The 20,026-nt window shown below is 41.2% G+C and overlaps 1 protein-coding gene across 3 annotated transcripts in view; it reads right to left on the reverse strand.

Annotated features, from left to right (window-relative positions):
• Positions 1-20,026, reverse strand: part of Ipcef1 (interaction protein for cytohesin exchange factors 1) — a 162,728-nt gene that overhangs the window by 57,326 nt on the left and 85,376 nt on the right. The window contains exons 4-5 of one of the 3 annotated variants that reach the window (XM_028854055.2): positions 16,573-16,612; positions 15,661-15,830 (exon numbers count right to left, since the gene is read on the reverse strand). In XM_028854055.2, the coding sequence (XP_028709888.1) occupies positions 15,661-15,830; positions 16,573-16,612 (210 nt within the window). Of the gene's footprint in view, positions 1-15,660; positions 15,831-16,171; positions 16,260-16,299; positions 16,527-16,572; positions 16,613-20,026 lie in introns of those variants that run through there. The other 2 variants (XM_028854054.2, XM_028854057.2) reach the window with 2 other exon arrangements.

Here is a 20,026-nt window from a genome sequence, read left to right on the forward strand (position 1 = left end):
CTCCTTCTTCTTCTCCTTCTTCTTCTTCTTCTCTTCCTCCTCCTCCTTCTTCTCCTCCTACCATTTCAGATCTGTTCCTGCCTGACCCATTAACTAAAATAACTGTTTTGAATGGTATCTTTCCCTTTAATGATTCCTAACATTCTAAAATGTCACTTGACAGTTGTGCAGTGGCACCTTCTAATTTCCCCAGAACCTTAATGTGACTTTTAAAAGCACTGTCCTCCAGCCACTGTGCAAACGTACTAACCTTAAGTGCGGCAGCACACAGCACTGCGCCCTCTGTCATAGTGTGTTCTGTGACTATGCATCAAACTTCCTTTCAAGTCAGCCCACCCACTTTTCCTTGTGCCTCTAACTCCCTGCCTGTCTCCCCAGCAGAACCTACCAGTAGGCAGAACCAAAGTCTTACTTTTGTCCAAACTGTTGGAGTTCAAACATCAAGAACGGGAGCGAAGCTGTTGGTCCCGCCTCCCGTGTCAATCATCTGTGTTCATCTCTCCCTTAACCTCTTTTCTCTCTCACTAAAAGCTCCCATGCATTCATTTAGTCAGCAGATATCTTCAGGGACTCCTCACTGTGCCACATGTGTGCGGACACATTAGTGAGCAAAGCAGAGACCTCATCTCTTGAGAGGAAAGAGACAATAAGCTCAACATGAATCGTGGGAGTTACGTAGCATCTTGTGGATGTGCAATCCTGTGAGGTTGTTAGGTGAGCACCATAATGGAGTTGGTGAATTTGAGCAGGGTAGAATGCCTGCTGCTCTCTGATGATACTAAACCCCACTACCTGACCCTCACATGTGAGTTTCCAAGGGTCACTATGGGTGGGACCTGTTCCCACAAGTCTGGGACAGGTCCCCTCCTGTTTGTCTTCAGAGCTAGGAGTGGGCTTCCTTCACAGTCCTCTCATGGTGTTATGACCTGGTTGTTTGTCTGGTTCTCCTACAGACAGGAGTATCTTGAAGGAAGTAACTGTTATTTATAAGGCAATTGTCCATTACATGTGGAAAAGCTCTACAAGTGTTATGAATGACTGAGTGATGGAACATAACTTTTTTTTCCTTTGACAATTAAAAAAAATGTTAAAATGAGATGTGGAAACTGCTTTGGAAAATATTTCAGCATTTTCTAAAAATCACAAGCCTATAATTACTGCACAACCCAGTAATTTCACTCCTAGGTACCTACCCACCTCCCAGAGAATGAAAACCCATGCCCATGAAAAGAGTTGCATGCAAATATTTATAGTCACATTAGTCATAATATCCCAAAGCAGGGAACAACCTAAATGTCCAACAATGGGTAACTAAAGGGCATGATATGCTCATGCTTGAGAGATAGAACAACATTAAAAAGGAAGAACCACCTCATGCTAAGCTGTACAGAAGCCTTGAGAAGATCACACTGATTGACAACACAAGAGATAATAGTTACTCTATGTCTCCACTCTTATGAAGTCCATAAAGGTAGAAAGTGAAGCAAAGGCTTGGGGATGGAAGTAGGATTGATGGTAAATGGACACAACGAGTCACTCTGGTCCTATGCAACTGACCTAAAATCAATTTGCTATAATGGTTACATCAATGAGTGGCTGTGGATGGAGTAGGCATGATATAATAAACAAGCCTCAAAAAAGCTGAGAACATGAAATGAAGCACAAGTTTAGGGTCTAAATATAGTGAATAAAATCCCTCTTACTAAGTTATCAGAAGGTGCAACCCAAGGTCCCAGAGAATCCACCGGAACTGAATATGACTGACTCAGACTTTCATGCATCATTGAGTCCATGCTCTTTGGGTTAAAGGTTAACTATGCAGTCAAGTTTAGATTGCAGGGATCCAACGCATAAATGTTTTACACAAAGTTTGGCATACTTTAAAATTTAACTAAAACAGGTCATCAAATTCTGGTATTTAAATTGAAGACCACAGAAATGTTTGGGAGGTGTAAGTAAAAATATTTATATTTGTATAATGAAGGACATTTCTAATGCACAATATGTTCATCAAGAATGAACACTAATATAAACTATGGCTTCTGTGGCCATCTATCTAGTGACATGTCATGGTAGGCTTGTCAACTGTAACAAATGTGATGATGTGTCATGGTAGGCTTGTCAACTGTAACAAATGTGCCTCTCCACTGAGGATAATGATGCAGAGGGCTAGACAGGAGTATCTGTGCCTGTGTAGACTCCAGAGGTAAGTGGAAAACTCTCTGAACCTTCAAATCATTTTTCACTAGAAAACTCTAAGTTCTCTTAAAATAAAGCCTTGGAAGTAACTAAAACAATGGGATGTTAAGGCAGAAGGATTGTAAGTTCAAAGGTACTTGGGTAAGAGCGAGCTCAAGGCCATCCTAGGCAACATAGTGAGACCCTATATCAAAGCAAAAGATAAGGATGAGGTGCAGCTTAGTGGTACTATGCTTGCCTATGTTCAATTCCCAATACCGAACATTAGAGACATCTAATTTTAGTTTCTAAATGGAAACATAAATGTCAGGTACCTTACAAAATAGACAAAATTACAGAAATATGAAATACTAAAAAAGAACACCTAGCTACCAAACCAGCTACCACAGCTATGTAAGTTAAGAGAGAGCAAACGAGAAGAAGACGAATTGGGATAAAGGACACTATTGTGGGGTTTCATAGTGGAACATAAAAGTTATGGTTCTCTTAAATGGCACCATATTAAGGGAAATAGCTCAAGAAAGCAAAGATTTGTCTGTAATCTGCTTTCATGGTTATGCTGAGGGATGTCTTTCTATATGCTGTGAATTTATGTTGTTCCCACTGGTTAATAAATAAGCTGCTTTGGCCTATGGCAAGGCAGCTTAGAGGCAGGTGGGAAATCCAAGGAGAGAAACAGGAAAGAAGAAAGGCAGAGGTGGGGGAGACACCAACCTGCTGCCCAAGGAGCAACATGCCCACAGACCAGTAACGGAACACGTGGCAAAACATAGATTAATAGAAATGGGTTAATTTAAGATATAAGAGCTAGCTAGCAAGAGGCCTGCCATAGGCCATACAGTTTGTATATATTATTAAGCCTCTGTGTGATTATTTTATAAGTGGCTGCAGGACCATAGGGCCAGGTGGGACCAGAGGAAACTCTCAACTACATGTTTATGAGTAGATATGGATTTCTAAGTCTCTGACTCACTTTAAGTGGTGCAACTGAGGCTGCCCGATGACCATCACAATCTAAGAGACTGCAAAACTCTCCACTTCTCCAAACACACCTTCTGTTTTCTCAGTTGTGCCCTGACATCCCCATGTACACACTGGAAATGAAGCTTAATATATGAAATCAGCTGTCCCTTCCCAGAACAACAGAGGCTAGATTCTCCTAGAGTACACATGGAGTCTGGATTCTCCTAGTACACACAATGGAGGCTGGATTCTCCTAAAGTACACACAGAGGCCAGATTCTCCTACAGTACACATGGAGGCCAGATTCTCCTAGTGCACACCATGGAGGCTGGATTCTCCTAGTGCACACAGACTTGTGACCAGTAGTAAAATCTGAACCCCATTTTCTAAAATATGAGATAGAGGTTTACAGAGATTGAAGGAGAGATGAGACAAGATGAACTGGTGTCATGAAGCTGTGCAGAGTCTCTCACACAAAGGTGGAAATTAAATGCAGACCAAATGACAGAACTACAGAAGCATGTCCTCTGATCAGAAACCCCAGTTCCAAGGCCTGTCCTACATACATCTCTGAGGTTTCATGGGATAACATGTGGCATGATTTATATTCACACATGATTAGGAAGAACATACGTGAAACAGGCACTTGGAAGCTTCCTTTCTAAAGAGTCATTGACTCCTCACTTGGGCTCACAACCAAAACACACTGAAAGCCTTACATCACTGCCTCCATTTTGCCTCTATCCCCTTGACCTTGGGCCACCTGCTTACCTCTTCAGGTTGGAATACTCTTCATTGAAGGAGTGTCCACTAACCTGCCTCACCCCCACTTCAAGGCTGAAGGTGCAGAGATAAAGTTGTCCTAAAATTTCAGGCACTTTAGATTCTAGAAACAGTGGAACTTTATAGGAAAGATCTATCCCCTCCCCTACCTCTCCCAGGAGGAGGATTCTGCTGCCCATTAGAGCCGAAGTGACCATGTCCTGAGAACTACATTGATCCCCTCCAGCCATGACAGTCATAAGGACTTCTTGGGCACACAGGCAGAAGCAGAAAGAGGAGACAATGGTGAACAGACCACACTTTATTCAGGACTGCTTCATTATGCATCCTTCTTGGCTCCCACTCCACTCCATCACCAGTGATGCCTAAACCTAAGATTGGGACCCCGACCTGGAACAAAGGAGTTTATTTATTGATAGTGAAATCTAGTCTAAGAAGAGACATCATTAGCATTTTTTCCTCAATGATGTCACTGACAAGTTTCAGTTATTTACCTAGTCTCCACTCCTGCAAATGGCAGGCTCTACAGCCCCCTCTTCCTCTCTCCCTGCAGTGAAGTTGACCACAGGGTTTTGTTTTGATGAATAACTCATCCTCTTCTCTCTTTCAGGAAAGGACACAGAAATGGGCCCCATCAAGCACCCTCCATTCTGCAAGCCTCACGTGGGTCGGTGAGCAGAGAGCTGTACCCACCAGCCCCGGAGAACAACCATGACAGGATGCAAGAAAAGCATGTGTTTGGCTTGGATTTCCTTCTTTCTACCTCTTTCTCTTTCATCTCTCCTTTCCTCCCCTTCACTCTTGTTCTTCTAGCTATATGAAGCAGGTCTCACAGTAAGTGTGGCTGAAATATCTCAGGAATGTGCTTGACAGAAACAGGTAAGAGCTAACACTGGCTGAGCACTAAGCATAAGAAGATACCATTCTCTACTTTTTGGATAAAATCAAACCTATTCTGAGTACCAGAACTCATGAGGCAGGTGACTTTTTAACTTCCTAACACCCAACTGATGCTGTTGTTATCATGAAGAAATTGTATAGGATTAATAAATTTCCAGAACACAGAACAGAGCCCAGAATGAGTAATTCTAACATGAGACAGGCTATCTTCCTCTGCCCTACAAAGAGGGATTAAAGAAAGAATAGACAGCTCCAGTTAACACATGGCACAAGAGAAAACTCTGACTTGAACAGGATATCTGTCTGCAAGCCATTTACAGGCTGATCTTAGGCAGAGCATATGAGTTCCCTGAAACAAATGTTTCCCAGTGACAAGGCAGGCATAACCAGTGTCTTCAAGCTAAATATATATATTTAGCTTGTATATAATGCCATAAGATGGTTCAGACCACGGCAAGTTAAGAGATTGTTATCATTCATCTATAAAAAAAAAGGAAAAGGGATAACTCAGAAGGAGAAAGCTGACATCAAATGAGCTCCTTGACTCTATCTCCTTCACTGATACCCGGAACAGCTGTGTCTGTCTCTGTTTTCCCTTGTCTTTTTTTGCATCAGATTAATGGCTGTGAGGAAAAAATTCAATTACTGAGAGCATAATTATGGTTGCAAGCTTGCTAATCTGCTTGTACATTATTTGGGGTATATTTTATTAAAAATATTATTGCATTTGGCTTTATATGATGTTATCCTATAAATATAATTAGATTTTGATCCCTAGAGAACTTCTTTCTACAGGTGCCTAGAAATATGTATTCTATGCAGGAAACAATTGGGAGATGTCTTTGGCTAATAAACAAAAGCCACACTTCTTACAGAATCCAGAGATTCTCAATGTATCATAATTCTAAATGTGGACCAACGTGGTACCAGAAAATGACAATGGTTCAGGGATGCTGAGGCCCCAGCAACAGAGAGAATCAAGGGCTCTGGGGTAGGCAGATAATGTGTAGTCAATGCTGCTGGTGGCTCAGGGAACCCTAGCCAGACTTCCTACTGGCAGCAGTTGCATCTCTTTGCTGAAGAGGTCTTCTGGGTCCTAGTTCCACTCTTCTGACTTGCAGAGAGAGTCACAAATCAAGGCCTGGCTGGAATGGGCTCCTGGCTCATAACTGAGAGGGCTTGGTAAATAAATAATCCAGCATTGACCCTTGGCAAGCAAACTCTGGATTGTGTATTTTTCAAAAGTACTGAATTTCCCAGGTTGACTAAGCTTGAGTTGCCTAGAGCTATCCTTGCCTATTCTCCACCTTCTCTCATTTCCCAGGTAGTTGTAGCTCTAGATTTGTAAGTGCAACTTGCACAGATTGAACAAATCAACCTTGATAAATATGCACAAACATGTCTAGACCAAGCAAACACAAAATATTCATGCCATTGTTCTCAAAACAATACAGTAGCAATAATTTGCTTAATGTTAACATTGCATTAGGTATTATAAGTAATGTAGAGATGATTTAAAGAATAAAGGAGGGTGCGTATAGATTACATTCAAATGCTACAGTGTTTTGAACCTGAACATTCAAGGTTCTTGGTAAGTCCTGGACCTAGTCCACCAGAAAACAACCACATTTCCTGCATTCCTTCCCAAATAAACCACACATAGTCAAATCCTCTTCTTGGGATCTGCTTCTGAGAAATGTAAGCCAACCTGTCTTTCCCCCAGGGGAAAAAAATTCATACTCATAGTGACCAATTGTGACAACACAAGTATCCTTAGAATACCTCCTCATTATCACCTCCTAAGAAACACCCAAGATAGAGCCGCCTCACTACCACAGTAGGTCCTTCTGGAGAGGGGACCATGAGGTAGCTGGTGTCCTATCCCATGTCCATAAGTCAGCTTTCCTGGCCATTCTTACTTAGACTCACGCTTTCTATCCCCATGGAATCATAAAATAAGTGAAAGTATGTTTCTCTTACAAACGGACTCTTTTCAGAAACGTTATTTCCAAAAACAGTTAAAATAGAACCTTCCTCATTTAAAAGATTGATGACTGTTCTCCGCACTGAAAAATCTGAGCACATGTGCCCTGGCATGAGCTACCCCTGGCCAGCCTCACCTGCTCTGTTGGAAGCCTCTAACCCCAGGGGGCTTTCCTTTTCCTCAATGCAGATCAGCTTCTTTACCATCATAGCCCAATAAAAGTAAAGAAATCAAGACGAAAGGGGAGTTTTTGAAAAACTTGGTTGACTTGCACTATTATAGAATGAATAACAGCTAATTATAGAATGAATAACAGCTAATAAGTTGGATGTGCCATCCCTAGTTAAAGCAAGAATAGTGAAATAGTTGCCCAGAGAAGAGCAATCCAAGTCAATATTGCACCTTGAGCAAGAGAGACATTTAGAAGACCTCACTACTAGCTGAGGAGTTACTGACAGTTGATGGCTACTAGGGGCAGGAGAGTCTGCTTTCTTTAAGGGTGTGGCCTCTGATGAGTCTGTGGCTAACACAGATTGGACTTGGCAGGATATATATATACATATATACATATATATAATTTAAGACAAAGGAAAAGGAGTGTGAAGAATGAAAGGATTTAGGAGGAGGAGTAAGAACAAATATGATCAATATCTATTGTTTGCATATATGCAATTCTCAAATAAATCAAAGTATTACATAAAAATAAAATGTAAATGAATTCATGTTCACATTTGAAAGAATAGCAGAAGAAAAAAGGAACATCATATAAGATTTAAATGATGTGTGTGTCAATACTAGAGATTTAGGAGTAATAAAAAATAATAATAAATGGTAATCCTTGAGATATCATAGCTATGAGATAGCACACAATCTGCCATCATACAATGTATATTAAATCTTCAAGGAGCTTTCCAATCTCCCTAGGCTCTTTTCCTGAATTCCATGAATATCATTAAGATACTCCTGAAGGCCAAGAAACAGAAACAACAGCTCTGCTTTAAAAATAAATAAATAAATAAATAAACATTCTTTTAAAGACAATACACGAACAGCCATTGAGTGCAAGAGAAAGATGCTGATAGTAACTGGGCATTAAGGAAATGGAGCCCTAACCACATGAGATGTTTATCACTTCACACTCATTAAGATGGTGAATACCAAAAATAAACCAGCAAGCAAATCCTGAGAGAGTTCTAGAGAAGCTGTAAGCCCTGTGCACCATCAGGAGGAAGGGAAGAGGGCAGTTACTACAGAAAACCATTCCTGCAAAAACTAAAAATACGATGATCCTGTAATTTCACGTCTGCATATAGACCCGGAAGAATTCGAAGCCGACCCTCAAAGACATGTTTGCAGGCCCTTGTACTAGGGACATTGGGCAACAGATAAAAAGGTAAGAGTAACATGAGTGTTCATAAACGGACACAAATGAATGACCAAATGCAACATGTGGACACTAGGATGCTCTTAAGAAGAAAGGAAGTGGAACTTGAAGATGTTATGCTCAGTGAAACAAGCCAGCCACAAAAATAAATAAATAAATACTATACTTACTTAAACACATGCAGCAGTCAATTTCATACACACAGAAAATCTTTGGTAGTTGCAAGGGACCAGCAGAAAAGGGATACACAGAGTGGATTAGTGGGGGGAGAGATTCAATTTGGCAATATGAAAAGACTTCAAGGGACAGCTGCACAATGATGTGAATATATTTAGTGCCACTAAAATGCACCCTTTAAAATGCTCAAAAACTTGTGTGTGTGTATACATATATACACATATATCATCAATATTTTAAACAATAACCTTTAAAATTTACACCCACTTTTCTGAAGTCATTACTCTTCAGTAGAGAATGAATGCAAGTTGGATAAGATTCAAAGTAGGGGAACCCAAGAGAGGAGTATGGGCTGACAATGGACACTACCTCACTATCTCTTTGACAGGGGTCAGCCTCCTGTCTGTGCTGAGGAAGAAGCTGAGCCCCCAGAGAGGGTGTGTGCAGCATCATGGTGTGACCTGTCCCCTGACTTTGAGCCCAGGGCCATCTTCTTCCTCAGCACACCATTTCCTTGCATCCTTCCTGAAGATACTGTTTCAAATATTGTCCCTTCAACTCTGACCCCTTAAATATATTGTCTTAGGTTCTTTACTTCCTTGTATAGCTTCGTTCTGAAATAGACCGTGTAGAAGATCAAACACAGAGCCCACTGACAAATGAGTTTATCAGCCAGGCTGCCTGTGGAATCAGCTGGCTCTGTCCCTTAAAGGGGCTCCTGACAGAGGGGGGGATAAATCTTCAAGTAAAGACTTCTAAAGGATCCTCACATTAGAGCACAAGTTCAGCTCTCAGAGGCCACTTCTCCTGACATCTAAGAAACATACTTATGCCCACATCAATCTCCCCTCCAACCCCAGGTCACCCAACCTCCTCTTCCAGAGAAAGAGGACACCTGAAGCCTTCCACTCCACCCACCTGTTGTGTGGCTTACAACTAACCTTCATGGGTGTCAGTAGGTATCTTCAGGATAGGATGCAGTCACCATGAGGAACCGTTTCTGGTACCCCAAGCACCTTACCAAAGTTCTGTATCCTAAAGCCACAATCCCCGAGCAGGTGTATTTCTGCTGGTGTATTTCTGCTAAAGCATGCACAAAATTGCTTTTTATCTGTAGTCAAAGCTCTCAATTAGTTCAAAACACAGGTAGTTTATTAATAGAAAAAAATGGATGCACATAGAGTGACTTCAATAATCTCTCTGCTGATAAATCTAATCCGTATATTGTATATTAATATTTATAAATATGCACACTGCATGTATATATAAGTAAATTACATATTAAATATATATATATATATCAATATTTTAAGTAGGTGAGCCTGTGTTTGTGTTTTCCATCTGTTAGCTTGATTTTAGCAAAAAGTATTCTCCTTTTAGAACCCATGGATTGACATTAAATAAATGAATCATCACTGTGAGGTCACCTGGTCACTAGCATGCCTTACGTCACCTTTACAGACTGTCAACACCTCTTCTCTGCTCTAACACAAATTCTAAGCTGGCATAAAATTCACCAGTTTCATGTCACTGACTTTTACTTTTCTTCACTGAAGGAACGCTTCAAAACACTGGAGTTTTCTTTGAGATGTACTTGGAAATGGGATTTCAGTTAAGACAGTAATACAGAGTTCTGGTATATTAGACATCTATAATTCTCACTGTAATGAAATCTTGTCAGTGAAGATATGAGAAAAATTTATATGACTCATTGATAAGTAGCATAAAATTAAAATTAAATGATTTCCCCCAAAATATTGATGTCTACTCTGTATCTTTTGCTTTCAGAGTTTACAGAGACAGTTTAAATTACACAAATGGTCCAAGAAGATGACTCAGCCAGTATAGGTGTTTGCCACAAAATCCTGGTAACTCGAGTTCAAACCCTGAAGCTTATATAAAAGGAGAAGGAGAGAACCAGTGCTACACAGCTGTCCTCAAGCTTCCACATGCCCCCAGCCTAAACGCACACATGCACACCATGCATTCACATGCACACAATAATAAATAAAAATATTTTTTTAAAAAAATAAGCCATGTAAGTAAAGCTTGTGTCAGCGAAAAAAAAAATTTCCCAACCTATGGCAAATTCCCTCAGATATTTTCTCAAAATTTATGCTTACAGCAGATTACTCATGAAAGGTACAGTACTGAAGGCCAGGAAGATGCCTTCCTTATAGGCAGAAACTAACCATTCTTTTTCTTTCTTTAACTGAAAGAAAGGCTCTCCATATTTGCCAAAACATTCAAGACAAGTTCTGTTATAAATAGAGAAATTCTGGCTTCCAAGTAAGATTTTCTGGAAGGGTCAGTTCTGCTCTACCAACTGATTAAAGCTTAAATAGAAAAGATTCTCATTAAACTGCTTCCAAGAAAAGCACCTTCCACATCTAAGCTCCTCTGAAAGCCACGTTTTGTTCACATGTGACACAGTTCCCATGATGCACCGTTGTGCAACTATGTTGTCAATGAGGGGAAACACAGCCACATTTGCACAGACAAGTGGGAGCCTTAAGGGACCGAGAACTCTGCAAGGTGCGTGTTAAGCCAGACCACTGCCCTGCAGAAGGCATGAGCTGACCTGAAATTTCCATGAAACAGGGTCAGATGGTTCACCCAGCAGCCCTCCAGCTCTCCTGAACTGTTACTGCAGCAGCAACACAAACAACATCCATATTGATTAATTTATACCACAAACCCCCTCAAGTCCCTAGTCATTTTAGACAAATCATGGATAAGACAAAAATAAACCAAGTTTGTAGCCAACAATGAACTGACATCAAATTCTACATTTTATCCACAAATTCTTTCTCAATTTTCATGTTATTTTCCCAGGCACTATGACTTTGAGATTAGTTTCATTTTAGCCTCAACTACTATGCCCCGTATATGTCCCATATTCTCTATGTGGTGCTCCTTTTCATGGGTATGGCACATTCCGGTTCTCACGGCTAGGATGCCAGTCCTAGGAGCTGCATCTGAAAGCTTGCATTTTCTGACCATCTCCTAACCAGATTTCCAGCCATGCACTCCTTCACAGTTGACTGCTGCCATGTTCCTATTATCACTCGCCTGTTTCCCTGCCAGTATGGAATCTTCTTTAGCTCCTGCCTATCTGGTAGTCCTACCTATTTGTGAACAGTGTGTCTGAGTTCCCTATTGACTGGGCCCAGGTCACCTGTCAATGGAAGAGTCACATGGTCTACAGAGAAGATCCCGGCTCTGGTGTTGGAATAGCTGTGTTAATCCCAACTCTGCCATTTACTTTTTTAGAGGCTCTGAGCCTGTTCCTTCAGCTCTTAGCTTTCAGTAAACTCACTTGAAAAATAGGAGTAATAAAATCAGTGTTGGGTGATTATATGAAAATTAGACATCATGTCTACAGTACCATGTTGGTTCCACTCACTTACACTATCCCCCCTTTGTTCACATTAGACCTCTGACTTGGATGTTCACCCTACCCCCATCTTCTACTCCTGAAAGCTTCAAAGAAGGTGTTAATCAATGATGGGAATGGCTATGTGGGATATATTATTGTATAAGGATCCTTTCTAGTAAACTCCAAATTTAATTGTATTTTTTTAAGCATAGAAGTAGAAATCCCATTCCTGGGAAATTATTTCCTGTCAAGAAAAATACTTGAATAAGATCTCATTTCTCAGAACCCCCTAGGCAAAGCAAGCACCAATGATTCCTTAGTCCCACTTACTTGAGAAATCAACAAATATTAATCAAGTACTTATTAAACACCAGACACTAAAGTAATAAAGATATAAGCCCAGGATCTTGCTATGTAGACATAATGATCAATTATGAAAGATGGGAGTCTGACACACATTCACAAAGAAGGATATGTGTGACAATCAAATGATTATAAAATAATACAAAAGGAAGAAGAAGGAGTAGCTAAGTTCAGGTCAGAGGATATGGTAAGTACACATAGAAGATGTGTATCAAATTAAAATGGGACTCTTAAGAAGAGGGGAAGGCTTGCTGGTACTGGACAGGAGAAAGGCTTCTGGGAACAGAGACAAGCCTTTCTGAGCAGGGACTCTCTACAGATAAAGGTGTCCTTAGAGCTGGAACACATCAATAGGAATCAAAAGCTCCATCGCTAAGGCTTAGGTTGGGTTAAGATGGGAAGTACTAAGAAGGAAGAAAGGGTACCAGTTAAGGTGATACCTTGAGCCAGGGAGTGGGTTTGAGCTTTACCCTAAGGGCACAGGAAAGTGAGGGTAAAGTGTTTAATTCCAGTTTTTTTTTTTTCACTAGCTGAGATTTTGTGGCTTATATGTGGTGTTGTAAGAAGTGGTGTGAGGCTACACATGCTCTGACACACTCCAAGCCAATGAAATGCTATGTGAGAAATGACTGATGATCTTTCCTAAGGAAGTCTGGGTAGTGGTATTGGGAGAAGCAACGTGAGCAGAAAGGAGGTGAGCCATTCGCTGATGGCTGGGTACCAACAGACAAGCACAGAGGAAAGGATGGCAAAGTCCTTGGGCAATAGTGACAGCAACAGGGATGGGCAAAGGGGTCTAATAGGATAGCTCATATGTTCACAGCAGAATTGCCACTTCTAGAGATGTTCTCTCAGCCTCTTTCTGGAAACAGGGCAATGTAATGATATCATTTATCTGGTTCCCCAAGAAGATTCAGGGTAACATGTCATCATCAGTATGCACTTAGAAATCAAAGAGGCCTGGACAGGAAGCACTTTTTGTCCACTTCCTTCACATATGACTTGGGCAGTTTACACTGGGTCTTAATCTTACCAACTTTTAAAGCATGCCTCAGAGGTCTGTGGCTCTCTATCTCTGTCTGTCTCTGTCTCTGTCTCTATCTCCCTGCAGAGATTGAACCCTGGACCTCACTTATGTTAGGCAAGCACTCTACTACTGAGTTATATCCTCAACCTTTTTTCTATTTCTTTTTCATTTTGAGACAGTGATTTGCCAAGTTGACAAGACTATCTTTGAATTCACTCTATAGCCCAGGCAGGCTTTGAACTTGCAATTCTCCTGCCTCATCCTCCTGAGTAGCTAAGCCTGTACCAACACACCCAGCTAGAGGTTGTTCTGAAGAATAGGTAAGACCCTGTGTGTGGAGTACCTAGAACATTCCTTGGCATATGGCAGATGTTCCATGGGATAGGCCATCCTGCTATATGCAAAGTCACAAAGAACAGGGATGGCCCTCCAAAAAGTATAAGGAACTCAGAAAGGAGAAGAAATCAGTCAACTTTTAAGTGCCTTAGCTATTAAATCTAAATTCTTAAAGTAGAGACAGTAAGCGCATATTTTTCTGTGAGGGCGTGTTTGACTGTTACATTGCAGTTGGTATTAACACAGACAGCAGGAATATGACTGCTAATTAAATCTTCATTGAGGTCTACCCACAACAAATATACAATTAAGATGTCAGGAATAAGGATGGGAAAGAGAAAACAAAAGAACTTGAGAAGTCCTCCATGGAAGACTCTTCCTTTTGTATACCATGAATAAGCCTCCACTCCTCTGGCCAACCAAGCTTATTCTCAAACTGATGCTGCTAAATGAATGTTCTAAAACAGAGAGCCAGCATCCAGAAGCTTACTTTCTGCATCTGATGAAAGCACCCAGGGATGGGGAGCCCACAGACATCTAAGACTCCATCTTTTCCTCTCTCTAGTACAAGCCAACATGGTTGCTCCATGCAGAAGAGTGAGATTCCTGATGCCTAAAATTAGGAAGGTTTGGTGCCTAAGAGTAACTGGAGTCACTCTCCTAAGAGAAACAGAAGCTGGAGAAGCCAAATGAGCCAAGTTACAGTTGGATGGCTCCAGGGAGGACTTCTTTCACTTTCTACTAAGAGAGGGACAGTGCCTTCTGGCCAAATGATGAGATGAATTAACCGCTTAATCCTAAGCCCTGTTCTAGCCCATAGATGCATCATGTTCCAACAACACTCAGTCTGTCCTACGGGCTCAAGAGATCCCTCGGGGCTGTTTATAGGGTAACTCAGATCAGCTCATCGTAAGAAAGATGCCAGTGACAATTACTTGTGATAACAACCAAAATGCCATAGCCTACAAAATTAGGAAATGAATGCTGGAGAGATGGCTCAGCTGGTTGCCATCGCTGACCACTTGAGTTAGAACCAAGGGACCCACTCGGTGGAAAGAAACAACTGCCTCTTGTAAATTGTCCTCTGACATCCACACATGAGTGGTGACACGTCTATACCCAAACACACACACATACATACATACATACACACACATACACACACACACTAATAAATACAATTTTAAAATTAAAAATAAAATAACAGAAAACATGAAATACTTAATATCAACCTTAATTCCCCTTAAGAAGGAAGCTGTGTTTAAGTCCCAGGTTGGCTTAAGTTAGTACTATTCCTTTAAATGAGTAAATAAGCTTTCTCTATTGGTCTTCTTCAATCACAAAGAGACCCCAGTTCTTCCCAAACCTGCAGTGCATTCCCATTTCCCCAGGGTCAGCAACAAAATATCTACCTGCAAAGCTCTGCAGATTATTTTCAACAACACTGATGTCCCTCTCAAGATATCTCCAGCCACAAAAGACAAGCGCAATAACTTCATTTCCAGCTCTTTTTCAACAGTCAAACCATGAAGCTGACCACAGTAGTGTGTGGCCATCAAAGGACAAATTCTGCAACTACCTCTGTGAGCATTGTTTTCACAGCACTTATTTAATATCATCATGGACCAACATCACCAGTCCCTACACAAGGCTGGCATAGGGATGAGCAATCCTGAACCAACCCACCTCACAAAGACCAGGAGGAGAAGACAGTGGGGGAAAAGTTGGATATTGTGTCTCTGAGCCCATGGATTTGTGCTCTTAGTAGAGGGCAATGCCGAGTCCCTTTTTAACAGGACCTTAGCAATGCAAAGTTCCCACAGCAAACCATATCCAGACAGATGCTGGAACCATTAGGACCCCACAGAATAATCACATCAGTAGAACCAAACGGCTCCCTCCTTAAGCAAGGATATAATTGGGATCCCGTTCCCTTCCTCTCCAATCAGAATAGTAAAGCCAGATGGCTTTTCCTCCCAGCGGCACAGCTCACTAACCTACATAGTTCTTGGAGCAGAAATGAGTCCTCTATCAAATCTGCTGCTTTGCTTTGCTCCAACTCCCAGAGATCAGAATCAACTTCCCCACAGGGATTACCTGCTCTGTACTCTAGAAGCCACTTTTTGGCCAAGAGGCTGGGGCAGGAGGAGGGAGGGACCACTCACCATTTGATTGCTGTACCAGTACAGCGATGACCCCTTCAGCACCACCCAGAACTTTTTCCACTTGGTGCTTAGGAAAGTCCCCTTTTCCTTTTTCTTGTACAGCCAGCCCTGGCAGTCAGCATGGCCCAGATCTTTGCAGGATATCCTCCTCCGACTCATGGTGAAAAATCCTGCAACAGTTATACGAACAGGTGAGTGTGACCCGGACTCGGGTGACAAGATAAAAGGCAACTTTCAGTTGTTTATACGGCAAGGGTTAGTTAGAGATTTTCATTCATACAAAGTGAATGTAAAAAAAAGAAAGAAAGAAAGAAAGAAGGAAGGAAGGAAGGAAGGAGAGAGAGAGAGAGAGAGAGAGAGAGAGAGAGAAAGAGAGAGAGAGAGAGAGAGAGAGAGAGAGAGAGAGAGAGAGAAATCCATGTATCTGCTCTATTTTTAAACATTCATTCGGTGCCTAGAAAACCCGGGCAAAGAGGCAGTGAGACTTATACGCAAGCATGGGTCTGAAAACCTTAGTCAAAAAGAGTAAGTTGAAAACGTAGACTCTCAGAGCTGGCAGGCACATTGTGGCAGACACACGGGTCCTTACCACAGTAACAGTGGCAGTTACGCAACACACACGGAAGGGTTAAAGCCCACCTAGGACCCCGGGGACTTCCTCACTCGGTGCCAGCTCTCTAAGCTCTGTGGACAAAGCCCGAGGGACAGCAGGTCCGAATGAACAGCGTGTCATCCTTTCTTAAGATCAGTCCAAAAGCAAGCCCAAAATTTAATCTGCCATCCGTCTCCTGATATTAAACTCAGACACACAAGAATCTGATTCCCCTGCCCAAGAAGGCATCCAGGAGAAAGAGAAAAAAAAAATACACACACACAAAAAAAGGGATAAAGGAACAAAAGGGATCTAATTACCTTGAGTTTTCTTCCTCGGCTTCTGACGCAGGGGAACCTGCTGGAAATGCAGGAAGGAAAGAAAAGAGGCAATTTCTGATTGTGTTGTAACATTTGTAAAGAGAGAAGGAGGGAGGGGGCGGCAGTGTTTATGAGCGGGGTGGATTCTAAAAAAAAAAAAAGAAAGAAAGAAACTCTCCAAGCAGAGCTCAAGGGGAGCTACGAGCTGAGGCACAAAATGTGCTAATTAGAATCAATGTACATTGAGCTGAACCTGGAAAAAGGTAACAGGGCATTTATCTGTAATGCTTCCTGTTTCCTCCCACAAGCAACTCCTGCTAGTTGGGCTACTCACTTGGCTAGTGAGGGCGCCGGGCTTGAGGAACTTTTAGAAAATCATGAAATACTTTACCTATACATTTTTGTGAGAGAAGAAACATCTCTTCTCTCTCTTGACTTCTAAATAATATTGATTATTTAAATAAAACTGGAGAATAATTGTTTCCATCTCAAGCTGTTAAATGCTCACATCAGACTAATTTCATGCTCCTGCTAATACACGGGGTTCTACCTACAGCATGGGAATTAAATAGCCTTGGGAAAGAAATTCCTAATCTCTTCTTGTGTGACCTCAGGGACTCTAAAGCCTCCTCCTGATCTGGAATTTCTTATTCACAGCCAAATTTACATATCTTATTCTATCTTTATCTCTGAATATTTCTCACATGTTTTATAGAAGATAAATATTCAAATATTCAAATCAGACATGACAATTTATATAAAATACACACATTTTCCACAACACATTTTCACCAAGTAGTATGAAATTGGATTCCAAACAAAACTGGGAAACCCAAGGAAAAAATATGTTTGCAAATGTCTTTCTTTCTCTCTCTCTCTCCCTCCCTCCCTCTGTGTGTGTGTGTGTTTAAATATTACAGAAAACTTTAGCTTTAAAATTTTTTCTTCTTTTTTTCTATAGCATCTAAGCTGAAATTCTTCAGTTTTAGATAATTTTCACTTTTATTAACAAGCAGAGGCTTCGACATTTAAACTTAAAAGTAGCTCTAGAAGTTGGTAGGTAATCTCATGAATTTGATGGTACTCCAGATGCATCTGACTAGTAGTCCACATCTCCAGCTACTGATGAATGGTGCATGTGATGCTGTTGTATGTTTGGCAAGGGAATATAAAGCCACAGGCCTAGAATTAACAAGGAGCTATATTACCCAAGGAAACTCACTCTAAACCTATTTCCTCATTTGTAAATAAAATAAAATAAAATAAAATAAAATAAAATCAAGATAGTTCCCAGAAATACTCAGGAGTTTGAGACAGGGCAGACTCAGGGCAGAATGAACTATAGAACAACACAGATATGTGTGTGTGTGTGTGTGTGTGTGTGTGTGTGTGTGTGTGTGTGTGTGTTATATGAATTCTAATCCCATAAGTCTCGAGATCTGCCAAGATTTATTTGTGAAAATATTCTGATAACTAAAAATCGTGTTTTTGTGAATAATCCCATATCAGAGTATCATGGAGATATGCAAAGATAAGCAAACACAATAAATAAGACTCATCATTTTACGGTAAGTGTGATTTGTGTTTCCCTCAGCAGAGAGGATGGAGCTAAGGTTAAATCGTGTTTCTTTAGGGATACAAAACGAGTGCAATCCTGAACTGGCTTTTTATTTTATGAACATCCTTTTTTCCCTTAGATCATTGACTGATCTCTTTGAGGACAATATTTAAGCAAACTCAACGTGTGTTAACCTTGGCATGCTAATTAAGTATAAATATATTATCATGTTAAGGGGCTCATCTCCCCTCCCTTTCCCTAATATTTCCCACACTGCCAACTTCTTGGCCTAAGATCCCTACTATTCCTTGGTCTCTGGGCTTTCTTTGTTTCTTTTTTATTTGTGGCAGTATCCTGAGATCAGTAAACCCAATTAGTACCTCCTGGTTATGTAATATTGTCCAAATTGAGAGCTGGGCCTAAGGACAGTGAGAGTAGAGGTTTGATAGTCAGTAAGGTTTGGGAAATCTGGGACCCCAAGGAGCAAATGAAGTGACTGAGAACAGCAGAGGAAAGAAAGCAGGGGTATGTATCCAAGCTTATTCCTAGAAGGCTGGAGCCCCAGGTAAACAAGATGAAACTACTTCAAACAACAACAGAAGCTTTAAAAGAAAATAAAAGAACAAGAAAATAGGAGGCAATGCCCAGGGGACAGCTGTGGAGTCATGGAAGGGAAGTACAGAGGTGACTTTCATTCCTTGACTTCTCACCCATGGAACAGGGAACTGGGTGTCTCCAGTCATAGCTTGTTGGCTCCCAGTGACCCTGCTAGCTCTTCAGCTCCATCATCAAGCCTACAGTGGTTTCCAGGGAAATCCCCAAATCAAAATGTGTCTTCATTTCTCCCGAGACCAGCCTTAGATTTACAGCTGGATTCTTGCGCCTAGCCGGGGTTGAAAGTTAAGAGTCCACCTCAGGTCAACACAGCCCCATCCCACCCCAGCAAAGTGTTCCATCGCTCCAAGCAAGCTCCTTGGGATTCAAGCCTATTCTGATAGTCCCCCCAACCAAGCAAACTTACTAACTGTTCAGTGTTTTCCCCTGGCCAGAAACAGGCTTCACATTAGAGAAAAAAACAAATTACCAAGTGTTTCGGTTTCACTTGATATACGCGCCTTTGAAACCCAACTGCTCTACGGAAAGGGATGAAAACAACCTTTGAGAGCTCTACTGAGTCTAAGACACATTTTTCCCCCTCACAACAGGAAGTGGAACCCATGAACTAGTCAGTTTCAAGACCTTCATGTGGCTTTCTCACCGGGGAGGTGAAAACATTAGCAGCCGCTTGAGCGTTCTATGAGACGATTCCAACTGTCACAGACATTTAGAGTCAAATAAGACATTCCTCCCAACTTACTTTCTTCCTGTTTAGATGTTATAGAGAAAACCGATGACTTTTTCTAAAAAATCTAAATTTTCCCTAAAATAGGTCTAAAATTTGAAGGAAATTCTCATGGAAAATATATGCATAGTTTTTATTGAAGAAAAGTGTACTTTTCCTTTGGCCTTGTGAAAGATGGCTCAAATGTTTCATCTGAGGGCCGAGTAGGTGGCTCAATTCATAAAGTGCTTGCTGCACAGCATGAGGACGTCAGTTAGGTGCCTAGAAATCATGTTAAAGAGCCAAGTATGGTGGTGTGTTTATAATGTCAGCATTAGGGAGACAGAGACAGGCAGATTCCTAGAACATGCCAGCCAGCCAGACCAGCCTACTCAGCGAGTTTCAGGCCAATGAAAGACTCAAATAACAAGATGCATTGTTCCGGAGGAATAATACCTGAGGTAGACCTCTGACCTCCACATATACATCTATGCACACATACATGCATACACACAAGCATGTTCAGTGATGTTGGTCTTTAGCAAACATTGTATAGTGATACGTAGACACTCTGG

This window comes from Peromyscus leucopus, chromosome 8a (genome assembly GCF_004664715.2).
Source record: "Peromyscus leucopus breed LL Stock chromosome 8a, UCI_PerLeu_2.1, whole genome shotgun sequence".
Taxonomy (NCBI): domain Eukaryota; kingdom Metazoa; phylum Chordata; class Mammalia; order Rodentia; family Cricetidae; genus Peromyscus; species Peromyscus leucopus.